The 23,515-nt window shown below is 41.5% G+C and overlaps 1 protein-coding gene and 2 non-coding genes across 3 annotated transcripts; 1 reads left to right on the top strand and 2 right to left on the bottom strand.

Annotated features, from left to right (window-relative positions):
* The first annotated feature begins 2,445 nt into the window (after positions 1-2,445).
* On the top strand, positions 2,446-2,518 carry trnar-acg (transfer RNA arginine (anticodon ACG)). Its single transcript has one exon. It is a non-coding gene; the product is annotated as a tRNA-Arg (tRNA).
* Positions 2,519-2,983: 465 nt separating this feature from the next.
* Positions 2,984-3,056, bottom strand: trnar-acg (transfer RNA arginine (anticodon ACG)). The gene has a single exon. It is a non-coding gene; the product is annotated as a tRNA-Arg (tRNA).
* Positions 3,057-5,227: 2,171 nt separating this feature from the next.
* Positions 5,228-22,916, bottom strand: limd1a (LIM domains containing 1a). Its single transcript, XM_006795892.3, has 8 exons — positions 21,117-22,916; positions 15,845-15,946; positions 11,717-11,784; positions 10,385-10,447; positions 9,730-9,860; positions 8,674-8,725; positions 6,991-7,059; positions 5,228-6,459 (listed from the first exon to the last, which is right to left on the bottom strand). The coding sequence occupies exons 1-8, from the start codon at positions 22,327-22,329 to the stop codon at positions 6,325-6,327; spliced, it is 1,833 nt and encodes a 610-aa protein (XP_006795955.1). The 5' UTR covers positions 22,330-22,916; the 3' UTR covers positions 5,228-6,324.
* Between the last annotated feature and the right edge of the window lie 599 nt (positions 22,917-23,515).

The following is a 23,515-nucleotide window of genomic DNA, read 5'->3' as shown; positions in this document are numbered from 1 at the left end:
CAAAAAAGGACAAAAAAAAACTCGGTCAGTCTCTGATGGGCAATTAATTGTGCTACTCTTACTTTATTTGCTCATGTGTCATGTGCAAACTAGTATGTTAAACCGTGTAGTATTTAACATTATCAGAGTTGCATATGATAGCTTGCTACATAATAGCTTGTCGCACAATGCTGTATATTAGCTAATAGAATATGAGTTAGAATTTGCTCACAACTCTCCTAACTTTAACTTACTTTATTAAAAATAGCTGGGTTAAGTATATATAAACTTTGATTAGCCTTCAGCATGATTATTATTATTATTATGTTATAAACTTAGACAGACTTACTGTCTTCATGACAGTCAGAATTTCACTGAAGTTAAGGGGCAGATCCTGGAGACAGTCTTGACAACAGTGATTCCAAAAAGTTGATTCTGTTCATCTGGATGTGGCGTTTTCAGTGGGTGAAACAAATCAAAATCAAATCAAATCACTTTTATTGTCACATCACATGTGGAGGTACACTGGTACAGTACATGTGAGTGAAATTCTTGTGTGCGAGCTTCACAAGCAACAGAGTTGTGCAAAAATGCAATAACGTAAAACAAGCAAAATATAAGAATGGCTAAATCTGAGACTAATAAATATATGTACAATATATAATAGTATATGCATTACTGGATGTGTATACTAAATATGTTTTTCTACGTGTGTGTGTGTGTGTGTGTATATACATATTTTACAAATTAAATAGAGTAAACAATAAAATAAAATATATAAAAATATACAGAGTTGGTTGAGACATGTGCAAAACAGAGGCATTTATATACAGTGTGGAGTGCATAATGTTGAAGTTCCAGTAGTGAAGGTGAGGTGTCTATGACGTGTTCAGCAGTCTGATGGCCTGATGGAAAAAGCTGTCTCTCAGTCTGCTGGTTTGGGACCGGATGCTGCAGAACCTCCTTCCTGATGGAAGTAGTCTGAACAGTTTATGGCTGGGGTGACTGGAGTCCTTGATGATCCTCCCCGCTTTCCTCAGGCACCGCTTCCTGTAGATGTCTTGGAGGGAGGGAAGCTCACCTCCAATTATCCGTTCAGAACACCGCACTACTCTCTGGAGAGCTTTACGGTTGTAAGCGGTGCTGTTGCCATACCAGGTGGTGATGCATCCAGTGAGGATGCTCTCAATGGCACAGTGATAGAAGGTCCTGAGGATGCGGGGGCTCATGCCAAATCTTTTCAGAAACGTTTCGTCACTCATTCAAGTGACTTCTTCAGTCTCAGGTGACTGCAGGTCTTATGAGCCCCTGAAACGAGACCCAGGAAGTGGTTATAGAAAGAGGGTGATAGACAATGCTATTGACCGAACCTCATACCACAGGTTATACCCAGAGGAATCTACACCAAGTCTGTATGGTTTACCGAAGATACATAAACATGGTGCACCTTTAAGACCAATTGTCTGTATAATCAACTTCCTTACCTATAACATGTTAAAGCAGATGGCCGCCCCTCCCTGAGCCTGGTTCTGCCGGAGGTTTCTTCCTGTTAAAAGGGAGTTTTTCCTTCCCACTGTTGCCAAAGTGCTTGCTCATAGGGGGTCATATGATTGTTGGGCTTTTCTCTGTATCTATGAAGCGCCTTGAGGCGACATTTGTTGTGATTTGGCGCTATATAAATAAAATTGAATTGAATTGAATTGAATTAAAGAAAAACCACCAACTCATTGGTTAATAAATAAACAATATTTATTAACTTAATAAATAATAATAAATAATAATATTTAATATTATTAATACATTTTTAAAAGCCTGTTGTAATAGTATGCTCAGTGATGGATATTTGTAAACAACATTGGCACCTTTCCAGCAACTTTTTATCCACATTTCACCTTTATTAGTTTTAACTGCCGATTTAGAAGGCGGGACTATTCTGTGTGGTTAGACACAGGTTGGTTAATTTAGGTGAGCTAGCGAAAGATGGTGAAGATAAACCATTAATATTAGTTTGCCTTTGGGAGTGTAGTTACCAGGTTTATTGCTGTGGTGGGCAGTTTGTGACGAAATGTAACTAGTGTTTCTGTCTGATTAACCTGTTCTTATGGAAGAGGATTAGGACCACTAGAAAGACAGAAAAAGTAGCCACGTCTTTCTTTCTTTTTTTCTTTTCCAGAATTTTAAGAAAAAAGTCTGACTTTTTCTCAGAATTCAGACTTTTTTCTCTGAGATTAACCTTGGAATTCTCAGACTTAATCTCATAATTAGTGTCTTTTTCTCAGAATTCTGAGATGAAAGTCCGTATATTGAGAAAAAAGTAAAGTGTGTTCGACAATTAGCTTGAGACGTCCTGCCACCGTATTTGTGTAAAGCTCAACAGCGACATCTGCTGACCAACGGAGCCTTTTAAAGTAAGAGCGGAGGAGTGGCACGCTAACGAATTGCAATTGTGCACTCACAGTGTCACGTGGGCCAGTGGCGCAATGGATAACGCGTCTGACTACGGATCAGAAGATTCTAGGTTCGACTCCTGGCTGGCTCGTCGTATTTTTAGCCTCTTTTTAGTCTCTTTTACTATAAGATGTATAAAGTTAAATGCTGGATGACTTGCTAGAGATGTATAATTCCAAGAAATAGTAGATGTATTGATTATATTGTTTGCTAGTGACCAGAAGAATAAAGAGGCAGGCCTGTTGCCTGAACTTGCTGGAATTTCTAGAAACATTTGACCAATTCAATGTGGTACTAAGAATCAAAATCGATCAGTCATCAATCAGTCAATTTTCTTGGCAACAAGTACAGCTTCAGTTCAGTTTGGTCGTTTGGGGGAAGACAAAGTTTCTTGGATAAACACAGATAAGTATTATTGTTATAACTATTAGAGGTTGTGTCAGAACCATCACAATACCTAGGATCTCGTGGAGATGGAGACGTAATTCGCTCTACGGAAGTGAAAGTAAAACAAGGGAGCTTCCTTAAATGTACATATGAGGAGAGTGGAAAAGATCGAGCCAGCCAGGAGTCGAACCTAGAATCTTCTGATCCGTAGTCAGACGCGTTATCCATTGCGCCACTGGCCCACGACAGTCTCCTTTCGAGCACTTCCTACTTCACAACAGTGTAAGTATTTGCAGTCTAGGTTTATTCGTTCTTTTTATAAGTATAACATTAAAAAGAACAATAATTGTTAAATGAATAAATAGTAGTAGTTACAACTTAATGAGAAAAAACTCGGCCTAGTTGCTCTCTATGCCAGCAGGTGACGCCGTCGTGCTTATTTTCAGAGCTAGTGAACGGTGCCTAAACAAATCAGAAGATCATAGGATCGAGTTTTTCCTTGTTGCGTTTTTTTTTTTTAGCCAGCCAGTCTACCTGCGCCTAAAGAGAATGTGTGTAGACTATGGATTCCAACTCCAGTTCTCGAAACCTACTGTCCTGCAGCTTTTAGATGCATCCTTGTTCCACAAGACCTGAATTAAATGAATGGCTTGTTACCAGACCTTTGCCAAACTTGTTGGCATGCTGAAGAAGTAATTCAACCATTTATTTCACCTGTGTTGGAGTAGGGATGCTTCTAAAAGCTGCAGGACAGAAGCTCTCGAGAAGTGGAGTTGGGGACCCCTGTAGACTATCATTGCAGAAAAGAACATGGCAGTTGCTGCCGTGCTCCTCAGGACTAATACTAAGGAGGACATTGTCCCGAATTTGAATATGTGGCACAAAAACAAACCAATGGGGGCCCCAGTAGAGTGCAATCAGATGAAGAGTTTATTAAGAACACATGCGTGGGAAGAAGCACACAGCATCACATCAGCGGACTTCTTCGCCCAAAATACACAGACAATGGCTTTTTATAATGTCAGGGTTACCGCCCCTTCACGCGTTATAAGAACATTATTTGCATCTTGAGAACATTATATGCATCGTTTACAGACAATGATAAATTTTTAGAGCTAAAGGCAGACACAGAAGTTCCTCTTTCTAGCATCTTTTCCAAATATGGCGATGACTTCAGCCCCTGAAGGCCACCGTGGACTTGTCCTCCTCTCTGACACATCTTCTGTCACCTGTTACTGAGCAAACTCAAATGCAACAGGTTGCTGAATGCATTCAGGCCTTTGCTCAGGCCTGTTTCTAGATTGTATGTATTATATGTGTTTTGTAGGCATGTATGCAGTTTTAACCTTCCGTAGCTCCAAGTCACTTACACAATAGATCGTCCGGACATCGCGCCGGTAAAGGTACAACACATGTCTCCGAACATGGCACATACGCCCCCTTTCTCCGCCAACAACATGTCAAGGGCCATTCGATTTTGCACTCCCATCAGCGAGGTCAGACCCAAATGTTCCGCAAACCCCTCCATGCCGTCTCTGGTTAGGTTAGAGAGTCTCAGCAAGTTATAGTGGACATAATTTATGCGATCAACATTCTTGTTTGGAGTTATCCAGATGAATATACTTTCAAATCCTGAAGCTACTTGGTCTGCTAGTTTATACTCATTTGGAACTCCCCTGGTCAATCCAGGTGGGTGAATTCAATCTGGGGTCATACGCATGTGCACCCTGGGTCCCTCTCTTTGCCAAAATGTGTCTCTTATGTCTGGCAGCTAAAGTGCGTGTGTTGTGGTAGGGCTTTTACCTGGTTTCCGATCAGCGTGAGTGGAGCTCCCAGCCGTACCATAGCACATGTCCCCTCACTTCCCAGAGGAACCCGAACCAAAAGAGAGCGGTGTCCACAGTAATAATACAACCCACTTCTAGCCCATGTTCCAATCAGTGTTTGGGTCACTTACATTGTTGGTGGTTCTTCCCGTGAGTGTGACAGCACACCAGCTTGGGTCAATTTCTCCCAATTCGTACTTTACCTCATCCGTTGAAAACTTAAAACATGTATAGTTGCCTTGTCTTGGCATAAATGGTCCCACTGTTGTCTGCTTTGGGATTGGAGAAAAAAGACTAGACAACAGAGTGCAGTTGCCAGTACTCACTGCACTTTTAGTCAGCCTCAGCATACAGTCGTAGCCCCACTTGTCCTCTGGATACAGTGGTGCAGGCTCTGTAAACAAACGTGGTCTGGCTGAAGCACAGGCAACACAATCAGATACCTGTTGTTCTTTAGCATCAGCATCTATGCTGAATGGATATCAGCCAATGTTCAAGAAGTTACATTGTTAGCCTGTTAGTCAGCTTAATATAATTAATCAGTAATAAATAATAAATTACAACGGTGAAAAAGCAACAGGAGACGCTTGTTAAGGGGTCTGAAATAGCAATTTAATAGTCTAAAGCAAATTTGGCTTGTTGTATTTTATTAATTAAATATTTTCTTTACAACAATCAAACAGAACACAGTTGGTTACAAAATAAGGACTGCAACTGTCAAGCAAGCAAGTATTAAGTTAGTATATGAATAAAATATGGATGGCAAAAAGCATCAAACCGAAAATGTTCTGGAAGGGAAATAACTATTTAAAGGGGAATTGCCCAAAAAATAAAACAGACAAATGATTATAGGCCGACAGTATATATAAATATTTATAAAAAAAAATATGCAATGATCTACAGTTCTAATACCAGCATTCTCATAGGTGCATAGAAAACTCACTTCTATTTCTCCATGTGCTTAGAACAGACTAACAGTATAACCAAGTCTCTCACTTGATAAAACACATTTGGGAAATTATTTTGAAGGATCCTGTAAATTAGCTTTAATTTCAGTGGTCACTGGGACATTTAAAAAAAACAAAAAAAAAACATTGATTGAAATGTTAGCAGGATTTATCCCAAAATAAGGGTTAAAAACACAAACAAACACACATTTCCCCCTCAGAGTTATACTTCCACTCCAATCTTTGGTTTTGCCAAATCATTCCAGAGATTCCAATTCAGGATTCTTTCAGTGCCATGATGCCCGTCTCTTATACCCCTGGAATTAAGTATTGTTTAATTCTCGTGTGACACAGATGTGTCTAAGTTATTATATGATGTAACTAAATGTTGAAATTAACAGCAGAAGTTTGGAGGCGAAGTTGAAGGCACACAGTCTAGGATATTTACACAACCAAGGCATTTCATATTTACACAAAGAAAAGTTATAATATGACAACACTTCTGGAAAGTCTGCATGCAATGCTTCATTTAAAGTAGTGTTTTGGTGCATTGCAGTACTTCATTATTGGATTCTGCATAAAGGACACTTCATTGACATTCCTGTCAATATACATATCAAACTATATTTCAGGACGTCTCAATCCTTTACAACAAGAATTGCAAATAAATTCCCGAAGTCCATATTTTGCAGTTCCTTCTCCGATCCATCAGGTGTCTCCCACCACCTGGAGCGCTGTTAGTAGGAGGCGGCAGCGACTGAAGAGGAGCGGCCAGGCTGGATGTGCTTCAGGTGGCAGGAGTGGCAGAGAAGGTGTCCGTTCAGCGGGTAACAGCGGTGACCTTCCTCATCGTTCAGTTCCATCTTACAGTCCTGCACAGCATGAAGCGGGAACATGGCTGAGACATGTCTACTGAGTGAGCTTCAGCACATAGAACAGTCGACAAAGGGTGTGATTGTTGCTCTGTATTGATCTTGGAAGATTTGACAGCAATAATGGCTCTGGTCAGCATGGGTTTTCTTTTGTGCTGCAAGATTTCTTGAAAGAAATGTTTCTAACACTAAATTTTGTGCTTTTGAACAACCTGAAAGACTTAAAAATAAAAGCTGAGAAGAAACCATCCAGTAGTTACACAGAGGCACTTCTCACAGCTCAGTGATTATGAAAAAAAAGAAGCTGTCAATCATGCAAAAGAACAAACAACAGGTACTTGAGAAAATGATCAGATGGTGATGATGAGGTGTTGCATACCTGCTCTGCTCAGCACAGCATAATTACCAAGACTGTAATTAAGATCGGGGATCTACTCATTATAATTTCATTTAATGAGCTATTCAGAAAGCGACTGGCTAAGAGCCACTAAAAAACACACACATTTTACATTTCGAGGTGTTTTTACTTACCTCACAGTGATAACATTCAACATGATAGTCTTTGTCCATGGATACTACTCGAATGGTTTCATCAGACCCCTGGAAAAACAAAACAAACAAACCACTGAAGGTAATATCACTAGAAAATGCTCCACTCTCTCCTTCTGTTCAACTTCTCAGTTTGACAAAAGCTTCAAAAGATCGATAAGAAGCCCGGGGACGTCAATGCAAGCCACGAGCTGAATGATCTGTAACTCCTCTGCATCACAACTTTGGAGCTCAAGTGCTTGGCAATCATCTTGGCGAGTGTTGAGACATGACTGCCACTGGTTGCTCCAGTATCACAGCAGTTTCATTCTATGTTGTGAATGTACTCAATTTATTTCTCCCTCCCATCAAACGATAACTCAGAGATGAGCCCTCACATTGTTTTGACCAGCTTGAAACTTGAGCTCTGTGTTTGGGTCTTAAGGATTTATAATCAATCACGTTCTTACTGAATGACAGTCCATGTGTAAAAATAGCTGATCATGCTCTACTCCTCTGCTTTATGGTTCTTCTCACAGTCTTTGCCCTCCTGTGAACCTGAGCTAATCATTCTCTACAGTGAAGATAAAAATCCGGCGCTTTATGATCATATCCTGTACACAGGTTCACATTTCAGCTCCAAATTACATATACTTATCTGGATACCGAGTAATTTTCTCAGCACCTATGTGCTATAACACAGCCCAGCTTGCCTACATTAACCACTGAGTGGATCTGAAGTTTAAATAAATATTTCAGATATTCTCCAGTCACCAGAGAAGTAAGGTATTTGAAGCTGCCATAGAGGAGTTCAAACGTCAGCGCTGCTTTTAACCAACAAAGCTGCGTCCGTATGGTGTAGAGATGAAGGTGTTTACTATGAACGGTGCCCAGTTTACTCTGGCTAGTGGCCTTTATCGCATTTTATTTATTCTCTTTACTGTCTGTGCACTTCCAGGCATACAAGTCTCTCATACCATATTATGAATTACATTTTTAATATAAAATTTACTTGGATTTTTTTCTACCCAGATTAGTTTTTACCTCATAGAGACGGGCGTTTTTTGTGTCATATTTTATTTGATTGATTTAAGCTGCTTATTATACTGTATGGTTGTCTTTCACTTATTTTTAACTGATGTAACCAAAGAATTTCCCACCCTTTGTATAACTAAAATATATCTTATGTGGGTATAAAAACATGATTTGTGTTGTGCCAGTTTGGTATGGTAATTTTAATTAACGCCTGCATATATAAAGGGATGAGTAGCCAACAGGACATCATTTTTTTATTTCACTTTTTTGATTTACAAATGAACAAATATGCACAAAAGAGAGGATTGATAATTTATCAGCTAACATTAGCAAACTTAGTAAACAATTTGTTAACGGGAGGAGTGATTTAAAAACGTCCTGCTGCACGTGACAGTCGTTGGTTTAAGTTTACAGAAAGAGCAAAACAGTTTGTGTGTCACAGGCTGTAAACACGTTTGATTCTACTGTGTGGTTGAGCGTTTTTCAAGTGGCCGTTTGTGGAACTAAATGTTCACCACCCTTTTTTTTTTTTAAACCCAGGACAAAGTATTTTTTGGTGTTTTCTTTTGAGAAAAGCTCAAAATGTTCAAATGCACAGTGCTGATGTTACCCAAGTAAAACAGCATAGAAAACAAGGTGGCGACAGCTTACCTCTGAGGGCAGGATTGGCTGGTTACAGGCAGCACATTTAGGTGCAAGGACCCTGGGAAAGTAAGACGGAAAGAGAAACTTTTAAAAACTTCACTGAAAAAAAAAAAACTGTAACGACTAAGGTAAATGTAGTAACTAAATGAGCTGAATTAAAATGAACTCTATCCAGACTTTAAAGATCACAGTTCATATGCAGTGTCCCTTTACCAGACGTTACACCCCCCCCCACCTCCTGATTCAGCTAAGAAAATGCCAGGTCTGCAGATGTGCTGGCTTCACTTCACACACGTGATTCCCCAAATCCAAGAACGAGTAGAAAATTTAAGCGCAAACTGGATTCATTATTTCCACACACGTGGCAGGCACCTGGAAGTCTGAGGAAATAACAAAGGGTCTCTCAGTGTGGATGGGCATGACTGTGGCCAAAAGTCACATAGCTGTATACACAATAAGGCTTGTCTGATTTAATCAGCGTAGAGAACATTTGGGGGCTGCCAGGCAGAGATCGGCCACGTGCTTGGTTCTGCTGTACATGCTGTCCCAGCAGGAAAAAAACAAAACAAACAAAAAAAGAACAGCTGGAACTGCAGAGCCGCTGTGGAGAGCGAGCCTTTACAGGTGCTGCACATTCAAATGTGATTGCAGTTTGTCAAAGCGGTTAACAGTTCCCACACATGCATGCACACACAAAACCTTTCAGACCTCTACTTGTATTGCAGATTATGTCCCATAATGGGAAGAGCCATGGCTCTGTGCCACTATTCACACCTCTAACTGAACAGTGATATTTTCTTTCCTCCCTCCCCCTCTCTCTCTTGCCCCCTGCCAGAATAAACTTCTCATGTGTCTGCCACATGTGGCAGAGGGAAACTTAGTCAACCCATGCAGGCCTTCTCAACCTGATCCCGCCATAGCAGAGGAAAGTTAAAGGGCTGTGCTAGTGAGTTCAACTGGAACATGAAACCTGGACGTGTTTTCCCAGCGTCACTTTAAACTAAATCCCCCTCAGACAAATCCAGGTGCTCCTTTCATTACTGTGTAACAAGCGACGCTCACCTGTGGTAGTCTTTGACACAGTAGATCCTATTTTCGGTGTCCACAGTGAAGGGCACTCCATCAAGGCTCTCGTTACAGATGACACAGCGGAAACAGCCTGGGTGGTACGACTTCCCGAGGGCCTGCAGGATCTATGGAGAGGAATGAGTAAAACGCTTCATGTTTCTTGGTATTTTGAATGGTCACCATAAAAAAAAAGGGAAAAAAAAGAACATTTTGGTGGGTTAACTGAGTCATCATCACAGCCCAGAATAGACTAAGACAAGTAACTCGGCAAAATACAAGAAGCAAGCTTACCTACCAAACAAATCACAAAGATTAACGCATTTTATTTACAGCAAGAAAAACTAAGAAATCTCCTTTACTCAGCCTACTGAATGGTTAACATATGCCGACTCGTGTCAACAGAAATACTTTGCTTCCTGACTTGTGATGACATCATATCGGGGTGTTTTTAAACCACAAGCCTGTGTGTCTGTGTTTGAGGAGACAGACAAAGACACAGAGCCAACGCTCTTTGAGTCATCATCCAGATGTGTGCACTGAATGTTCATTTAGGATGAAGTAACCACGTTTAGTGCCGAGATCACCAGACTCTGACACACAAAAATCACACAGAAGCCCATTCAGCTGACGAGAGGAACCCAACAGTTACCATGTCCATGATCAAGTGTCCGCAGGCGTTGCATTTGTCTGCAGACTGCTGGAAACCAGAATACTACAACAGAGAAAACACAAATATTGTTCATTAACGGATTTTCTCACAATAGGACCCCTCAACAGCTCCACAGTGTCTACCCTAAGCTAAATCCCAGGCCATCTGGGCGGCTGAACTAAAACCATCTCTACAGTTTGTTGCAGTAACATTTACTTCAGTGACATTTTTTCCGATTTAGTCACAAAGTCAGTACAGTGTAGTTTGTTTTGAGTATATTTAAGTATTTAAAAAATATTATGTAGGAAAATATCAGTGAGAACAGTGCACAAGTACAGGCCTGGCAGAATACATATGCATATATCACCACTTCATGCAGAGAGCAACGCCGGAGCAAATTTAATTCAGTATAAATGTTGATTTTAATTGAGAAGCTACGAGCTTTTGGTGGAAGGGCAATTACAGGAGGTTTTACACAGAGAGGGCTCGCGGGGTAAACAGACACAGGGCTGCTGAGAGAGCAAGAATGAGTTCGTAAAACACTTTTCACATGAACGCAACACGAACACCAGCTGTAAAACACAGACAAAAAATTCAAGACAAATTCTAACGTAGGCTTTTAATTGAGTTGAATGCATCCGTGATTATGCACAGGGAATGTTCTTTCCATTTTTTGCAAAGTACATGTGGGAATACTCTGATGGTCCAATTGGCCTGACTGCCCTCCAACCAATCAGCAGCAGAAAAGCTGTTTCTCCAGTAACAGACCTCTTTCCAGTCTCACTTTAAGGAAGTTATTCACATCAGAAGGTCATGTCTCTGATTGCCATTTGCATTCAAGTGGAATGAAGCAGTTTTCAATGATCATGGGTTGGATTAAGGAACAATGTACACCCCCCCCCCCCCCCCCACCCCCACACACACACACACACACACACAAAAAACAACAACAACAACAACAAAAACTTCTTTGAGCAGCTCCCTTATTTACAAGGGGTCGCCACAGTGGAGGGATATTTGATTTGGGATTTGGCAGACATTCCTATGCCGGACGCCCTTCCTGATGCAACGCTCCTTGGGACATTTGTCTCTTTCTGGTCTTGAACTGGCGATCTTGCGCACAAATGGTGGGAACCTGTGATTTCTGGTATTTTAGGCAAATCACAAAGTTATCTGATTTTAGAAATGAGCCATGACAGAAGGATACTGACTGGCATCTAAACTAAATCTAATGCTTTTTTTTTTTTTGCATTTTTAAATCCCAGTGATGGTTATCAGACCATATAATCCAGTTTAAGAAAACGAAATATTGACTCTTTATCGACTGCTCACCAGGAAGTCTTCTTCACAGAAAACCTTCCCTCCAACATAGTAGAAAGCTTTCCCTCTCAGTCGTCGACCTGCAGAAACAGAGAGAACAGTCTATTAGCATCATTTCCCTCTTCAAAGTTGTCCACAGCTGTGACGAACAAAAACGTCTTATTCCCTCTTACTGAAATATGAACATTAGGCAGTTTAGAACAGACTTGAAAAGATAACGACAGAAAGTTGAACTGTCATACTGGAAAGTCTTACATGAGCCACGAGCTTCATCTCAGAAAATAGTTACACCACGACTAAGGCATTAAGAATGTAGAGATTAATTACAGCTATTCAAAAGGTAATGGGCCGTCTTGCAGTATTCATTACGTCCTGCTGAATTCCGAGCAGATTAATCAAATAAAGTGTCTCGGTGTCTTAATATAACACTACTGTGGCACAGAGCAGGCTACAATCAGGCAAGGAACACATCTGGATCTAACACGTGCAGATAAAGGGCTCATTAAATCTAATTATTGGACAGGTAAACTGATTAAAGAGTGCCCTGTTGAATTTCATGGACACCATAGGCCAAATCCTCCAATAATGCACTGCTCTTCTTTGTTCCTATCTAATCTCCTTCCACATGCTGGGTATGCTTACTTTTTGTCAAAACACGCGTACCAAGCCCTTGTGTGCTTCACATAGCTACGCCTGCCCAGGTCCCACAGGAAGAAAGAACATTCCTCGGATTTTGGAAGTGGGGAGATGAGGGAGGGGACAGCAGAGGAGAGGGAGGGGTTAACCTTAGTGAACCGCAGACTTCTTTATCTCTCAGGCTCCATCCCACAATCTGTTTACTTTTTTTCGTGTAACCAGTCTACTTGTTCCAGGAGACAGATCCACATCCTAACCTATACCAATTAACAAAAACAAAAAGCCTTTTCATGATAGAATAAGTACTGGGGCTTTTTTCTCTGCAAATGATTTCTCATTGCTTCATCTTTCAGCTAATTGTTTGACGATTTAAAGTCATAACTGGACTGTTTGGAAGCAATGAGCTGGAATAAAAAGTTAAATTAGATCTAAACCATGAAACCTCATGATTTCTATTTTTCACTGGGTAGCACATTAACTTCTTCAGGTATTTACAATTTCATGATCCCATTTTAACTGAGTAAAAATGACCATGCGTTACCAAAGTGTCGCCTAGACTACCTAAAGAAGAGCAAAGTCAGTCTGATCAGACCAAGGTGGGGAACTGGCCGTGAGTAATTACTGATAGTCCTGGAACTGTGTCCCTAAAGGAAACAGGGAAGGATGAAGGGGATGAAAGTGAATTATGGACCATTCCTCTTCTTCACATTCTTCTTTTTTTTAGTGAGTCACAGAGGGAAGGCTTTGCACAAAGATAAGAGCTTAATTAAAGTCAGGAGTCAGCAGTGACGGTTTGAAAAGCACAAGAAACGACGTCTACGGCGCTTTCATAAAAATGTTAAACACCTGAGGGACAGAGCCAAAACACAGGGCCGGGTTCTAATTAAGCAAATCTATGAATTCCCTCATGTGATCCCATTCAGAAAATGAGCAACTCATAATGACCCTGCCGTGACTTCCCAATCAAGCCTCAACAAATCAAGTCCTCAACTGTGACATGTCAGAGATTGGTCTCACCTTAAAATCATTTCCTGTTCTATGAAATCACTGATGTACTTTTAATTTACAAAGAAAATGAGTATTTTTAAGACTTCTTTGAACTTCGGTTGTTTGATCAAGACCCTGAAAATGTAGCCTCCAGATGTTAACATACCAGCAGACTGAAGGACCAATAAGATCCTGGCTTGTATCCTCCAGAGCCTGCAGACTGACTTGTATTATGGGCTGATATCGAGAAAGCAGAATCTGTTTATCACTGTTCTTTGCTTCACTGCTGCAGTTCTAGGCTATCATAGTAAAATAAATGTAAAAACCAAACCACAACAACCACAATTTCCTTTTTATTTCCATCAAGATTAACTCTACAGATGCAAGTTTTCCTGAGTGTCTCCAAGCATATAAATTTAAGAAGCTGTTTTTAATTTTTTTTCTTCTGAATTACACTTTTTTTTTTTTTAAACAGTTCCACAGACCATCTGAGAAGTAAAACTTGGGCTTTTTCTCTCTAACTGAAACTGTGTTTTTACCTTTAAATGTCTGTAAACAGTAAATGATTAAACTAGAAGGAAGACCCCTGCAGCGAAGTGCTGAATCTCAGACGTGCAGCCTGAGCTCTCTTGGCCACCAGGAATGTCCGCCTGCCTTTCACAGTCACCTGGGGTGTGTGTGTGAGTGTGTGTGTGTGGAAGGAGGTTCATGGTCATAAAATCTTATGCAACTCAACACATGCAGCAGTTATGCTGACACACACATTTTGGAGACAGGAGAAAAAAAAAAAAGGGGCAATGCTTAATACACGAGTACTGAGTAGCTGACTCTATTATGCAGCAAGTATTACATATGCATGTGTATCTTTCGTTATGTTCCTGTGTGCTGGCTCTGTATTGCGTGGTAAATGGTCTCCCTGTCTCACACTGTACTCCCAGCTAACACAACAGCGCCTACTGTCCTCCTGGAGCTGGGGCTACAGAGGGCCCCCATGCCTGCATTCCTCCCCAGATGAGATGCTTTCCCCTGGGGCCGCTCGGAGCAAACACAACCGTAATGCCCTCGCTTGTAACAAGCCATGAGAGGTATGTGCTGTGTAAACTTTCTCCCACCACTTCAGGAATCAGCTACACTCTGAGCCACCATGTAAACCCTTAGAGACATGCAGTCCTTTCCGTTAATCGTCTTCATGCCTGAATGAGCGCCGTTGTCACTTCTTACTAGTATAAATGTTACTAGGTACAGCTATATTAGGACTGTGCCCATCTATCTTACTTACTTTGAAATGCTCAGTTCCTTAAAAACATGATTTGTTATATTTTAACACATTAACAGGTACAGATAAAATCTTATCTCATGCACTGTTTCTAATTTGCAACGTGCGTTCGTTTCTGATGCATTTTTGGCATTACCATAATTCCTGTAGGGAGAAGCTCATTCTCTGGCAAGGGCAGCTCCTTTAAATCCATACTGTTACATACATGTGTGAAGGAACATAAAAATGAATGAGATCCATGTCTGAAATCAGGACTACAAGATACTGCTAAACCCAGCAACATTATGCATCTCTTATTATAATTCAGCTACACCATTTTCCTCACAAACAAACATGACGGAGGGTAAAGGGAAATAGAGGTGTTAATTACACATTTGAGTGTATAACCAGAAAGGTCAGAGGTGGTGCAGAATAATGAGCCTTGGCAGAGATATCCAGAGTGCCACAAATACCCTGCATACCCATGATCTGATAATTGGGACAGAGATTTTAATAGTTGAAGCCATGAGTGAGGTCATGCTTTAGTGGGGGAAGGAAATTAACATCTAGCTACAGGTCAACCACAAACCATAAGTAATAGGTCGAAAGCGACAAAGTAAACTAAACCCTTTAAACATTAGTCCACAGGATCTATACGTGCGGCCATTCCCACACTTTTCATATAAACTCAAAGTTGAAAAACTGAATCTCCCCCCTGGTAAGCAATATTTAAAGAAACACACAAACAAATGAGAGATTTGGTCTTTGAAGTCGATGCCAAAGCATCTTTGAACAAATAAACCCTGTAGCCAACCGGCCCAGTGTGAAACAAGCCACTCTTGTTTCCGTCCATGTGCCACAAAGCACACATTCCTCCCAAGTGTGGATGTGGGTTTAAGAGTTGAACTCCTTAAAAACACTCAGAGAGACACTAAGTATTATTCGAAAAGCTAGCTTGTTGAAAGACAGATGAATTAGGCAGGCAAAAAGACTTTTAGTATGCCTTTGTCTGGGCTGAACGAGTGACTGGCACACCCAGAAACCAAACACTAGCAGCAGAGGACAGTAATCCCTAAATAATTGCATGTTTTTGCTTGGGGGCAGTGAATGAGCGAAGAAGAAGGTACCACTTTGATTCAAGAGTAGAGCTTCTTTGGCAGCCTGTTAGTTAGGAGGTGACAGCAGCTTTATGTGTGGAGAAAAGTGTTTAAATGGGAGCAAAAGTGAGAGTATGCGGCACACGGGAGTTTGTGTGTACTTACTACAGGCGCTGCAAGTGAAGCAGTTGTCATGGTAGAGGCTGCCCATAGCCTGGCAGGCTTGATTGGCTCCATGCACTGCCTTATTACACTTCACACACAGCCCTGGAACAGAACACAGACAAGAAGACACACATTTAACCAACATGGCTGTCACGGTTCAGGTAAATTCATGTTACTACAGCACAAGATATTAATTTCAAATATAAAAACAAAAGGTTATTTCATCAGTTTCTGGAGAGAGGGAAGAGAAAACTTCAGGAAGTTTAGACTGAAAGGGGAAACACATCAGTATTTGCTTATTTGACTTGGCTTGAAGACTTAGAAATCTATTAATAAAAGAGCTGATAAGAATCAGGGCAGTCCTACTTTTACAACATACACAGTTAATGTGTCCCGATATCAAGACATGGGAGTGTAGCTAATATTCATACACACTCACGTCCACGTCAGTGTTATTTTTTTTCTCTCTCTCTCTCTCTCTCTCGTTGGGTGAAGATTACTATTTCTGTCCTTTCAACAAGCCTTTCACATGATGGCATGCCAGGAACATTACATAACTTCTTCCTTGACTCTGGACAGCTCCTGAGCAACACAAGGTTACCGTGTGATCAATATGCAACTATTTATACCGAGAGCTGCATGAGGATTGAGAGAATTTCCATAGAACCCTCCTCTGAGCAGAAACAGTAGGACGTGGTACCCTGCTACCCTGCAGCTTCACAAGTACTCTGTTTAATCTGCACTGGTCACTTCACTTTATTGTCATTGATATTTATATTTAAAAGTGCAATACTGTAATTTTCTGCTGCTCATTCCTGTGCAACATCCCATCTGCCCTCCCGTCATATTTCTTTTCAAGATTTTCTTATTTAATCACTAGTGTACATATATTTATATTTATAGATACATATATAATTAGTCATCTTTTCTCTTTTACCATGTCTCTCTAATATTTTGCTCCTTACTATTTTTCTATTTTTTTATTTTATTATATTTTCTCCTACTGTATCATGCTGCTGAGTGACTGCTGCTCGTCAAACACATTTCATTGCAATGTTGACCCCGTGCTAACTTGCATATGACAAACAAAACTGAAAACTGAAACTGAAAACTGGTATGATAAGGCAAACTGACATATGGACCGCCATCGCTGCTGCCTGATGGGCTGCTAAATCAATCACCTACCTACAGTGAGATATGACTACCTAATTGTTAAAACAGAACGGGCGATGACACCAATGGAGGATGAAAGTGAGACCTCGAGTTTCTCTTTTAGTGAGGGGGAAGTTAAGTAAAGGCAGGCATGAGGTTATTTGTGTGTGTTTTTATAGTAAATCTCCCCAGAGACTAAGAAATGGAGCTCAGCAGAAGAGTGTGTTACAGCCCAGCCCAGCCCAACCTAACACAGCTCAGCTTCTCCAACACTGACAAAGAAACTTCTGTTTCCATTGTATCCAACACTCATCATATGACTGTGTCCTCCACAAACATGCTGTTACATTTAATAGCCCTCGTCAAATGATTCTCAAAACAGACTTCCAGTAATACAGTTGGGCTATAGATACATATATATATTTATAATTCAGCTAAACCTCTCCTGATGCCACCACAGATTGCACATCATCAGGGGCCCCACTGGCTGGAAAGAAGATTTAGAGATGACAGAGGGATATTTTTAGAAAGCCAAAGAATGTTGCTCTTATGTAAGCTTTTTGTTTACATGAAAACATGATAAAGCAGTCATACGAAGACTAAAATACCCTATTTGAATAAGTCAAGATCAAATCTCAAGTCTTCTTAAAACAAAAAAACCCCGCACACACAGAAAAAAACAAAACAAAACACAAAAACAAGAAGAACAGAAGAAAGGGTACAAATACAACAGAACTGTTTTTTCAGGGGGGGGGGGGGTTTACGTTTGATTTGTATGTACTACAAGGGAAAACAGGCTAAAAGTGTAGTGTCACTTTATTTTTCCTGTTTTAAAACTTAAAAAAAACCTGTTACTCACTGTTGCAGTTTGTGCTTCAATCACTTTAACATGAGTCACCTACACCTACATTAACTTAGATGAACACATCCACCACATGAACTGTATAAAAGACACACGCATGAATGCAATACTTTCTAATCTGCTCACACACACATCACACCCAGAAGTGACAAGTGACACAGCATACAAACTTCTGCCAGTTACTGTAGCACATATACATACACGTGCACGCACACAGACAAAACCATGCAGATGTGAGCTTGGGAGGACATCCCGGTCACATACTTGATCAAAAATAAAATAAATAAATTAGCCTCCAAAAGGCCTGCCAGAGCAGAAGCCAAGAATCCCTGGGAAGAGTTAAGATGAAGCTTTCCACTCAACAGCCAGATGGGATAAATTAATCCTCCATCTTAACGCAACACTAAAAACTCTCCACAGGATGCATGTGTATGTGAAAGTTAGAGGAAGAGGCCAGGCAGAACTGGGATGTCGCTTCTTCTTTCTTGAAAGAACTCCATAAATCTAACTTCCTCTCAAGTTCTTGCAGCCAAGGACAAAGCTGCATCCACAAACCTGTCCCTAAATTTCTCAGACTGTCTGCTCATCCATTCAAGCTGCACCACAGGCACCCCTAAACTCGTCTGGGACACCCCCGCCCCTCCTCTTTGTATCTCAAGACCTCATTTTTTTAAATTCCTCACTCTCTTCCTTCAGACATTCCTCAGTGTTCCCTTGGTGCAGCCATTGGCAATGAACTCATTTTCCCAGAACCTCCAACTGCAGTTAATGCCAATCTACGGAGCCCCTCTGATGACATGGTCCAAAAAATAAATAAATTGTGGCCACAAAATACTACTTTGTGCCCTCGAAATAGTATTTCGTGGCCACAAATAAGTATTTCGTGCCCACAAATAAGTATTTCGTGCAAATGCTATACCTATTTCGAGGGCACGAAATAGGTATAGCATGCGCACGAAATGCTAATTTGTGGGCACGAATTGGGTATAACGTGGCAACAAATTACGCATTTGTGGCAACGAAATAGATAACGTGCGCACATCATATTGATACAATTCCTGGACAGCTGCGTAGCATAAGATTAGGCTAAACCTATACACCATGGACAGAGACAGTATGAATGAGTTTTATTTTAGGCTGGGAATGAGCTACAGATGCATTTTGAAAAGCCTGCAATGCAAGGAACCATTATTACGGAGAGACATTTAAACAGGATATTGAGAGCCCAGTTGCTTTACAGACGTAAATGCGACCTGGATGCCGGGATAGATTTTATTGTCAACCAACTGCAAGGGCCTGGGAAGGATCACGGTTATCGGTCAAGTGTTTCGTGGCTACAAATTAGCATTTCGTGCGCACGTTATACCCATTTCGTGCCCACAAAATAGTATTTCGTGGCCACAATTTATTTATTTTTGGACCATGTCATTAGAGGGGCTCTGTACCAATCAGCACAGTATGCAAACAACATAGCCCAATACATGCAGGCATATATCAGTAACTTAATATTCAAGCACTACTACAAACGATTTACAAATTAAAACAGTAAAAGAGCTCAAAAGTAGGATTTTTCGGGAGAAACTTAAGCATGTAAAAAATAGCCTACACTAGTTTTTACCCCCACCTCTGGTATAAAGTGATGACTCAGAGGATGAGCCATGGTCTGGTGGGAAACTCCATATAGGAACTGTGTGGGCTATGTAGGACAGTGTGTGAGAAAATAAAGGCATATATAGCATCATTTTGAAATCTTCAACCCCGGCCTGTTGCACACTGTACTCTCCCACACATCCACATTGCGTTGGCTATTTGTGCACCTCATCAGTGACTGTGACGTATGCCAGAGGATCTTTCCTTACACACCAATATAAGCACGTTTGGGAGGGGGTGGTGAGGTAGAAGAAGGTGAATTACATCTGTGACATTCCAGCAGGAAATTCCTCCAGCGAGGATTCATGGGTGGGCTCCATGTGCGTGTGTCGGGGTCTCCTGCTCTCTCTTCCTTCCCACCATGTTTCTCTCTCGAATCCTATTTTCAAAGATGACTTTGGCTTTGAACACCTGAGGATCTGCATCTGTGATTACAGCCTATCAGCTGATCTCAAAGACAAGCATCTGTTTTTGTATTTTGTTTCTCTCCCCAGCATGTATTCATCTTCTGATAGCACCTGCAGTCTGGAGAGAGCAGCTTCAGTGCTACATGCACCAACAGATGAAAACCAGAATATGCAGGGTTTCTTTCCAAACTCAACAAGTTGAGAGCAGCAGCTTGTTTGTTCTTCATATGACCCCAAATTCTAACATTTACAGTCACATTGATCAACTTAAACCAAAGCAATCACATAAACTCCTTGGTTTGTCTTTTTGTTAAATTGTTAGCAGTAATTACTCAAATGTTAACAGATTTATATAAAAATTCTCCAAAGATGGAGCTGGAAATCTGGGAATTTCTTTTAAGTGCTCCTTGCGATATAACGAGGTCAAACACTTTATGCCAAATCGTCCCAAATTTATATCAAACTGAATGGGAGACATTGTAGTTTTCCATGTGCTTGAGCTTGGTGCATGCACAAACCTGACAACGTGCTTACAGAAAGAGTAATTTGGAGTAATGTGCAGGCACAGGTCTCTGTCAGTGACATCATTCTAGTGTCAATCAAACAAACTGGATGAGGGAGGAGCATCAATACAATTACAAACTTAATGCCCCACAGATCCAAAGTGATAAAGCTCTACGTACAGAGTTAAGGGCCTCAATAGTAATCAATTACCTCCCTGAGATGAGATAAGAGGCTAACAGTCTTCTTTCTGGCCTCTGACATTCTTTTACTGCCAAAGGGTTTGTTGTGGGTAGGCAATTAAGCAATTACATGAGACATGACAAATTAGAAAATTATTCCGTCTGGATTCCAGAGCGGAAAAGGGGGAAGGACCACCACGGCATCGGTCGACGTGCAGTTTCACAGACAAAAAAAGTGTTGGCATGTATTCCTGTCACCAAAAAAGAAACACACAAGATGCGCGTCTGCAACAGAAACCCACAACAGAAGGATTACTAAAGCTGACAAAGGGTACACGTGTCAATGAATGAAGTAAGTGACCAACTTGCCTCATTCACTGGCATGTGTACCCTTTGTTGTTCTTTTGCTCTGGGTTTCACATGTCTCATGTTGGTTTATGTTTTGGACTGTGGTTTGGTGGTTCAGTTGCCCAACTGGCAGAAATCCCCTTGTTAATACTTGCAATCTGAATTCTTACCAAAGTAGTCAGCCTTTGGCTGGGCATCCATCTCTTTTTCCAGTCGCTTAGTGAGGGCTTCTAATTTTATTTCAGCTGCTGAAGGACTTTGTTCAGGTGGATGTGTCAGGACGGACTGACAGGGTAGCTGGACAGGCTTAGAGGAGCCCGGGACTTCAGCTTCAGCACTGTTGGTCTGTCCACAGGCAGGCATTTGGCTCTGACCTTGACCTTGGATGATGCTTTTGGAGACACTGCTGGGGTTTACAGCAGAAGATGTCACCTGGGCTTTGGGCTGAGCCGTTTCAGAAGTTGTAGAAAGGACAGAGGAGGCTGCCACGGGACCATTATGGCTGGCAGATGGTTTAGAAATTGGCGGTGGCGTGTAATGGGACGCAGGCTTGGTGGAGGGCTGCTGCACATGCAATTCAGCTCCTCCTGTGAAGGCACTCAGAGGCAGAATAGGCGCCAGGTCTGGTTTTGCTGAGCCAGAGGGCTCTCCGACCCACCCTTTAACTGGCCCAGCAGGAGATGGTGGACTTCTATTGACAGGTGAAGAAATGGCCTGATTCTGCTGGGATGGGAGACTGTTGAAGGTAGAAGGTGCCTGGGATAGGTGCTGGGATGCACTGCTGCTCCCAGACCCAGACAAAGATGGGGCAGGCTGGCTGTCTCTGGATGGGGCCCAAGCAGGCGGCTGGCTCACTGGGTGACGCGCATGAGAAGGGTTTCCAGAGCTAGGCGGGGAAGGGGTGGTATGCTGGTATGAATGGGGCTCCAAGCGCTCCTTACTGTCGTAATTGTTTCCGTACTCGTAAGCCCTGCCGGTAGGAAGTTCAGACTGGATACCCGTGTGGTGTCTCTGGCCGTCAAACTGTGCGTACTGACTCCCAGCAGCGGTGCTCGGCACAGGGCCAGATAGTAGTGGGGGCTTCGCAGCAGCTTCACTCGGCTGTCTGTAACTGTTGATGGGCGGTCTGTCTTTGGTGTAATGTATGCTGTTGTGACCTCCGTTCATTTTAATGGCCTCGTTGTTTCTGGCCATCTCCTCCTGGTGTTTCTGCATGTGTATTTTAGTCATTTTAGAGGCAAAAACTCTCCTCGTCTCTTCAAAGTCGGGGTTATTTCCCGCATCCCTCCTCATTCGAAACAAGCCATCTCTGGATGCTTCATACATGTTTAGGTCCTCGATAAACTTGCTCGCCTCGAGCCCTAAATCCTCGTATTTATCCATTTTTAAAAAGGCGTATCGGCTCTGCTTCAGTAAAGTTGCAAGTAGTTGTATCTAGCCTAGCTTAAACACAAATATCCGCAAACTTTACAGTCAGTAGTCCAACAGCTCACAGTCTTGAGAGAAGAAAATAAACTTTCCCCCTCCTGCCTGATATTTCCAACCTTTTCCCCGTCCTTTAAACAGTTCGAGCTCCACGTCCTCCTCGGTGAAACTGTCCGCCCGTGAAGCTCAGCTCTGCCCCAAAGAAGCCGCCGTCCGTCTGGTTATAAATGTGAGCCGATCCCAGATCCGATACCCCCGGACGACCCCACAAACCGCCCTCTCCTCCTCCTCCTCTCGCTGCTGCTGCTTTACAGCTTCATTCAAAAACTTTGTCTTTCGCACCTCTGAAAGAAAAACTACTATAAAGCAGTCAAAAACAGAGAAGTTAACCCAAACCGCCGGACAACCGCTGGGGTACCGAGCCGTACGTGGCCGCCGGGTCGACAGTTGGAACTTAACGACGGAGCAGTTTGTTCCTTTAAAGGCACAGCGCTCAAATCAAGTAGGACAAGTAAGATAAGAGCTTTCCCCCCACACACCAGCCATTAATCAGCGTTATTTATGTAACCAGATAGCATATATCGGGTTTTAAAATAGCTCAGCTCGTAGGCATCCATTCTGTTAACTGTTCCATACATCATGTGTCATCTTTAAAAATATCACCGAGTTGACTCAATTCCCGTTCTTCTTCGAGGAAAAAGAAGAAGGAAAAAAACCATTCCACTTCCCTAACAAATACTAACTTTTATTTTCATTGTTTTATTGTTCTTAAACTGGACATTTTTTAAAATTTATTTTTACATTTTATACCGTTATTAATAACTTCACATTTCCAAGGAAGGACGTGTGTTATTGTTGCCTTTATTTAAACAGGCAACAGGGTGCAATTACAATCCTGACAATAACGGGTTCACTGTTGAGGGTAGAAAAAAAATGAAGACAATTTGCATATGGAAATAAAAGAAGGCAGAAGCTGGAACTTGAAATTACTTAAAGTAACGTGTTACTCGTTATTAAACATCATTGGTAAAATAAGATTTAAAAAGTAAATAAAGTATACCCCCTGACACAACTGTTTAAACAAGTCCCACTTCTCATAACAATCTGTGTAATTTAATATTCATAAAGCTGTACAGTAACTACT

This window comes from Neolamprologus brichardi, chromosome 11 (assembly GCF_056152115.1).
Source record: "Neolamprologus brichardi isolate AB-2024 chromosome 11, ASM5615211v1, whole genome shotgun sequence".
NCBI classification, from domain to species: Eukaryota; Metazoa; Chordata; class Actinopteri; order Cichliformes; family Cichlidae; genus Neolamprologus; species Neolamprologus brichardi.
The sequence above is the reverse complement of the archived record's forward strand: the minus strand, read 5'-3'. Positions and strand labels throughout refer to the sequence as shown.

Bases quoted from the DNA above. Each gene is read 5' to 3' on its own strand.
- limd1a (XM_006795892.3), bottom strand. From the start codon at position 22,329: ATGGATAAATACGAGGATTTAGGGCTCGAGGCGAGCAAGTTTATCGAG. The intron at 15,947-21,116 runs GTAAGAATTCAG...GTTCTGTTCCAG, and splicing joins GCCAAAGGCTGACTACTTTG to GGCTGTGTGTGAAGTGTAAT. The intron at 9,861-10,384 runs GTAACTGTTGGG...TCCTCTCCATAG, and splicing joins GACACTTGATCATGGACATG to ATCCTGCAGGCCCTCGGGAA.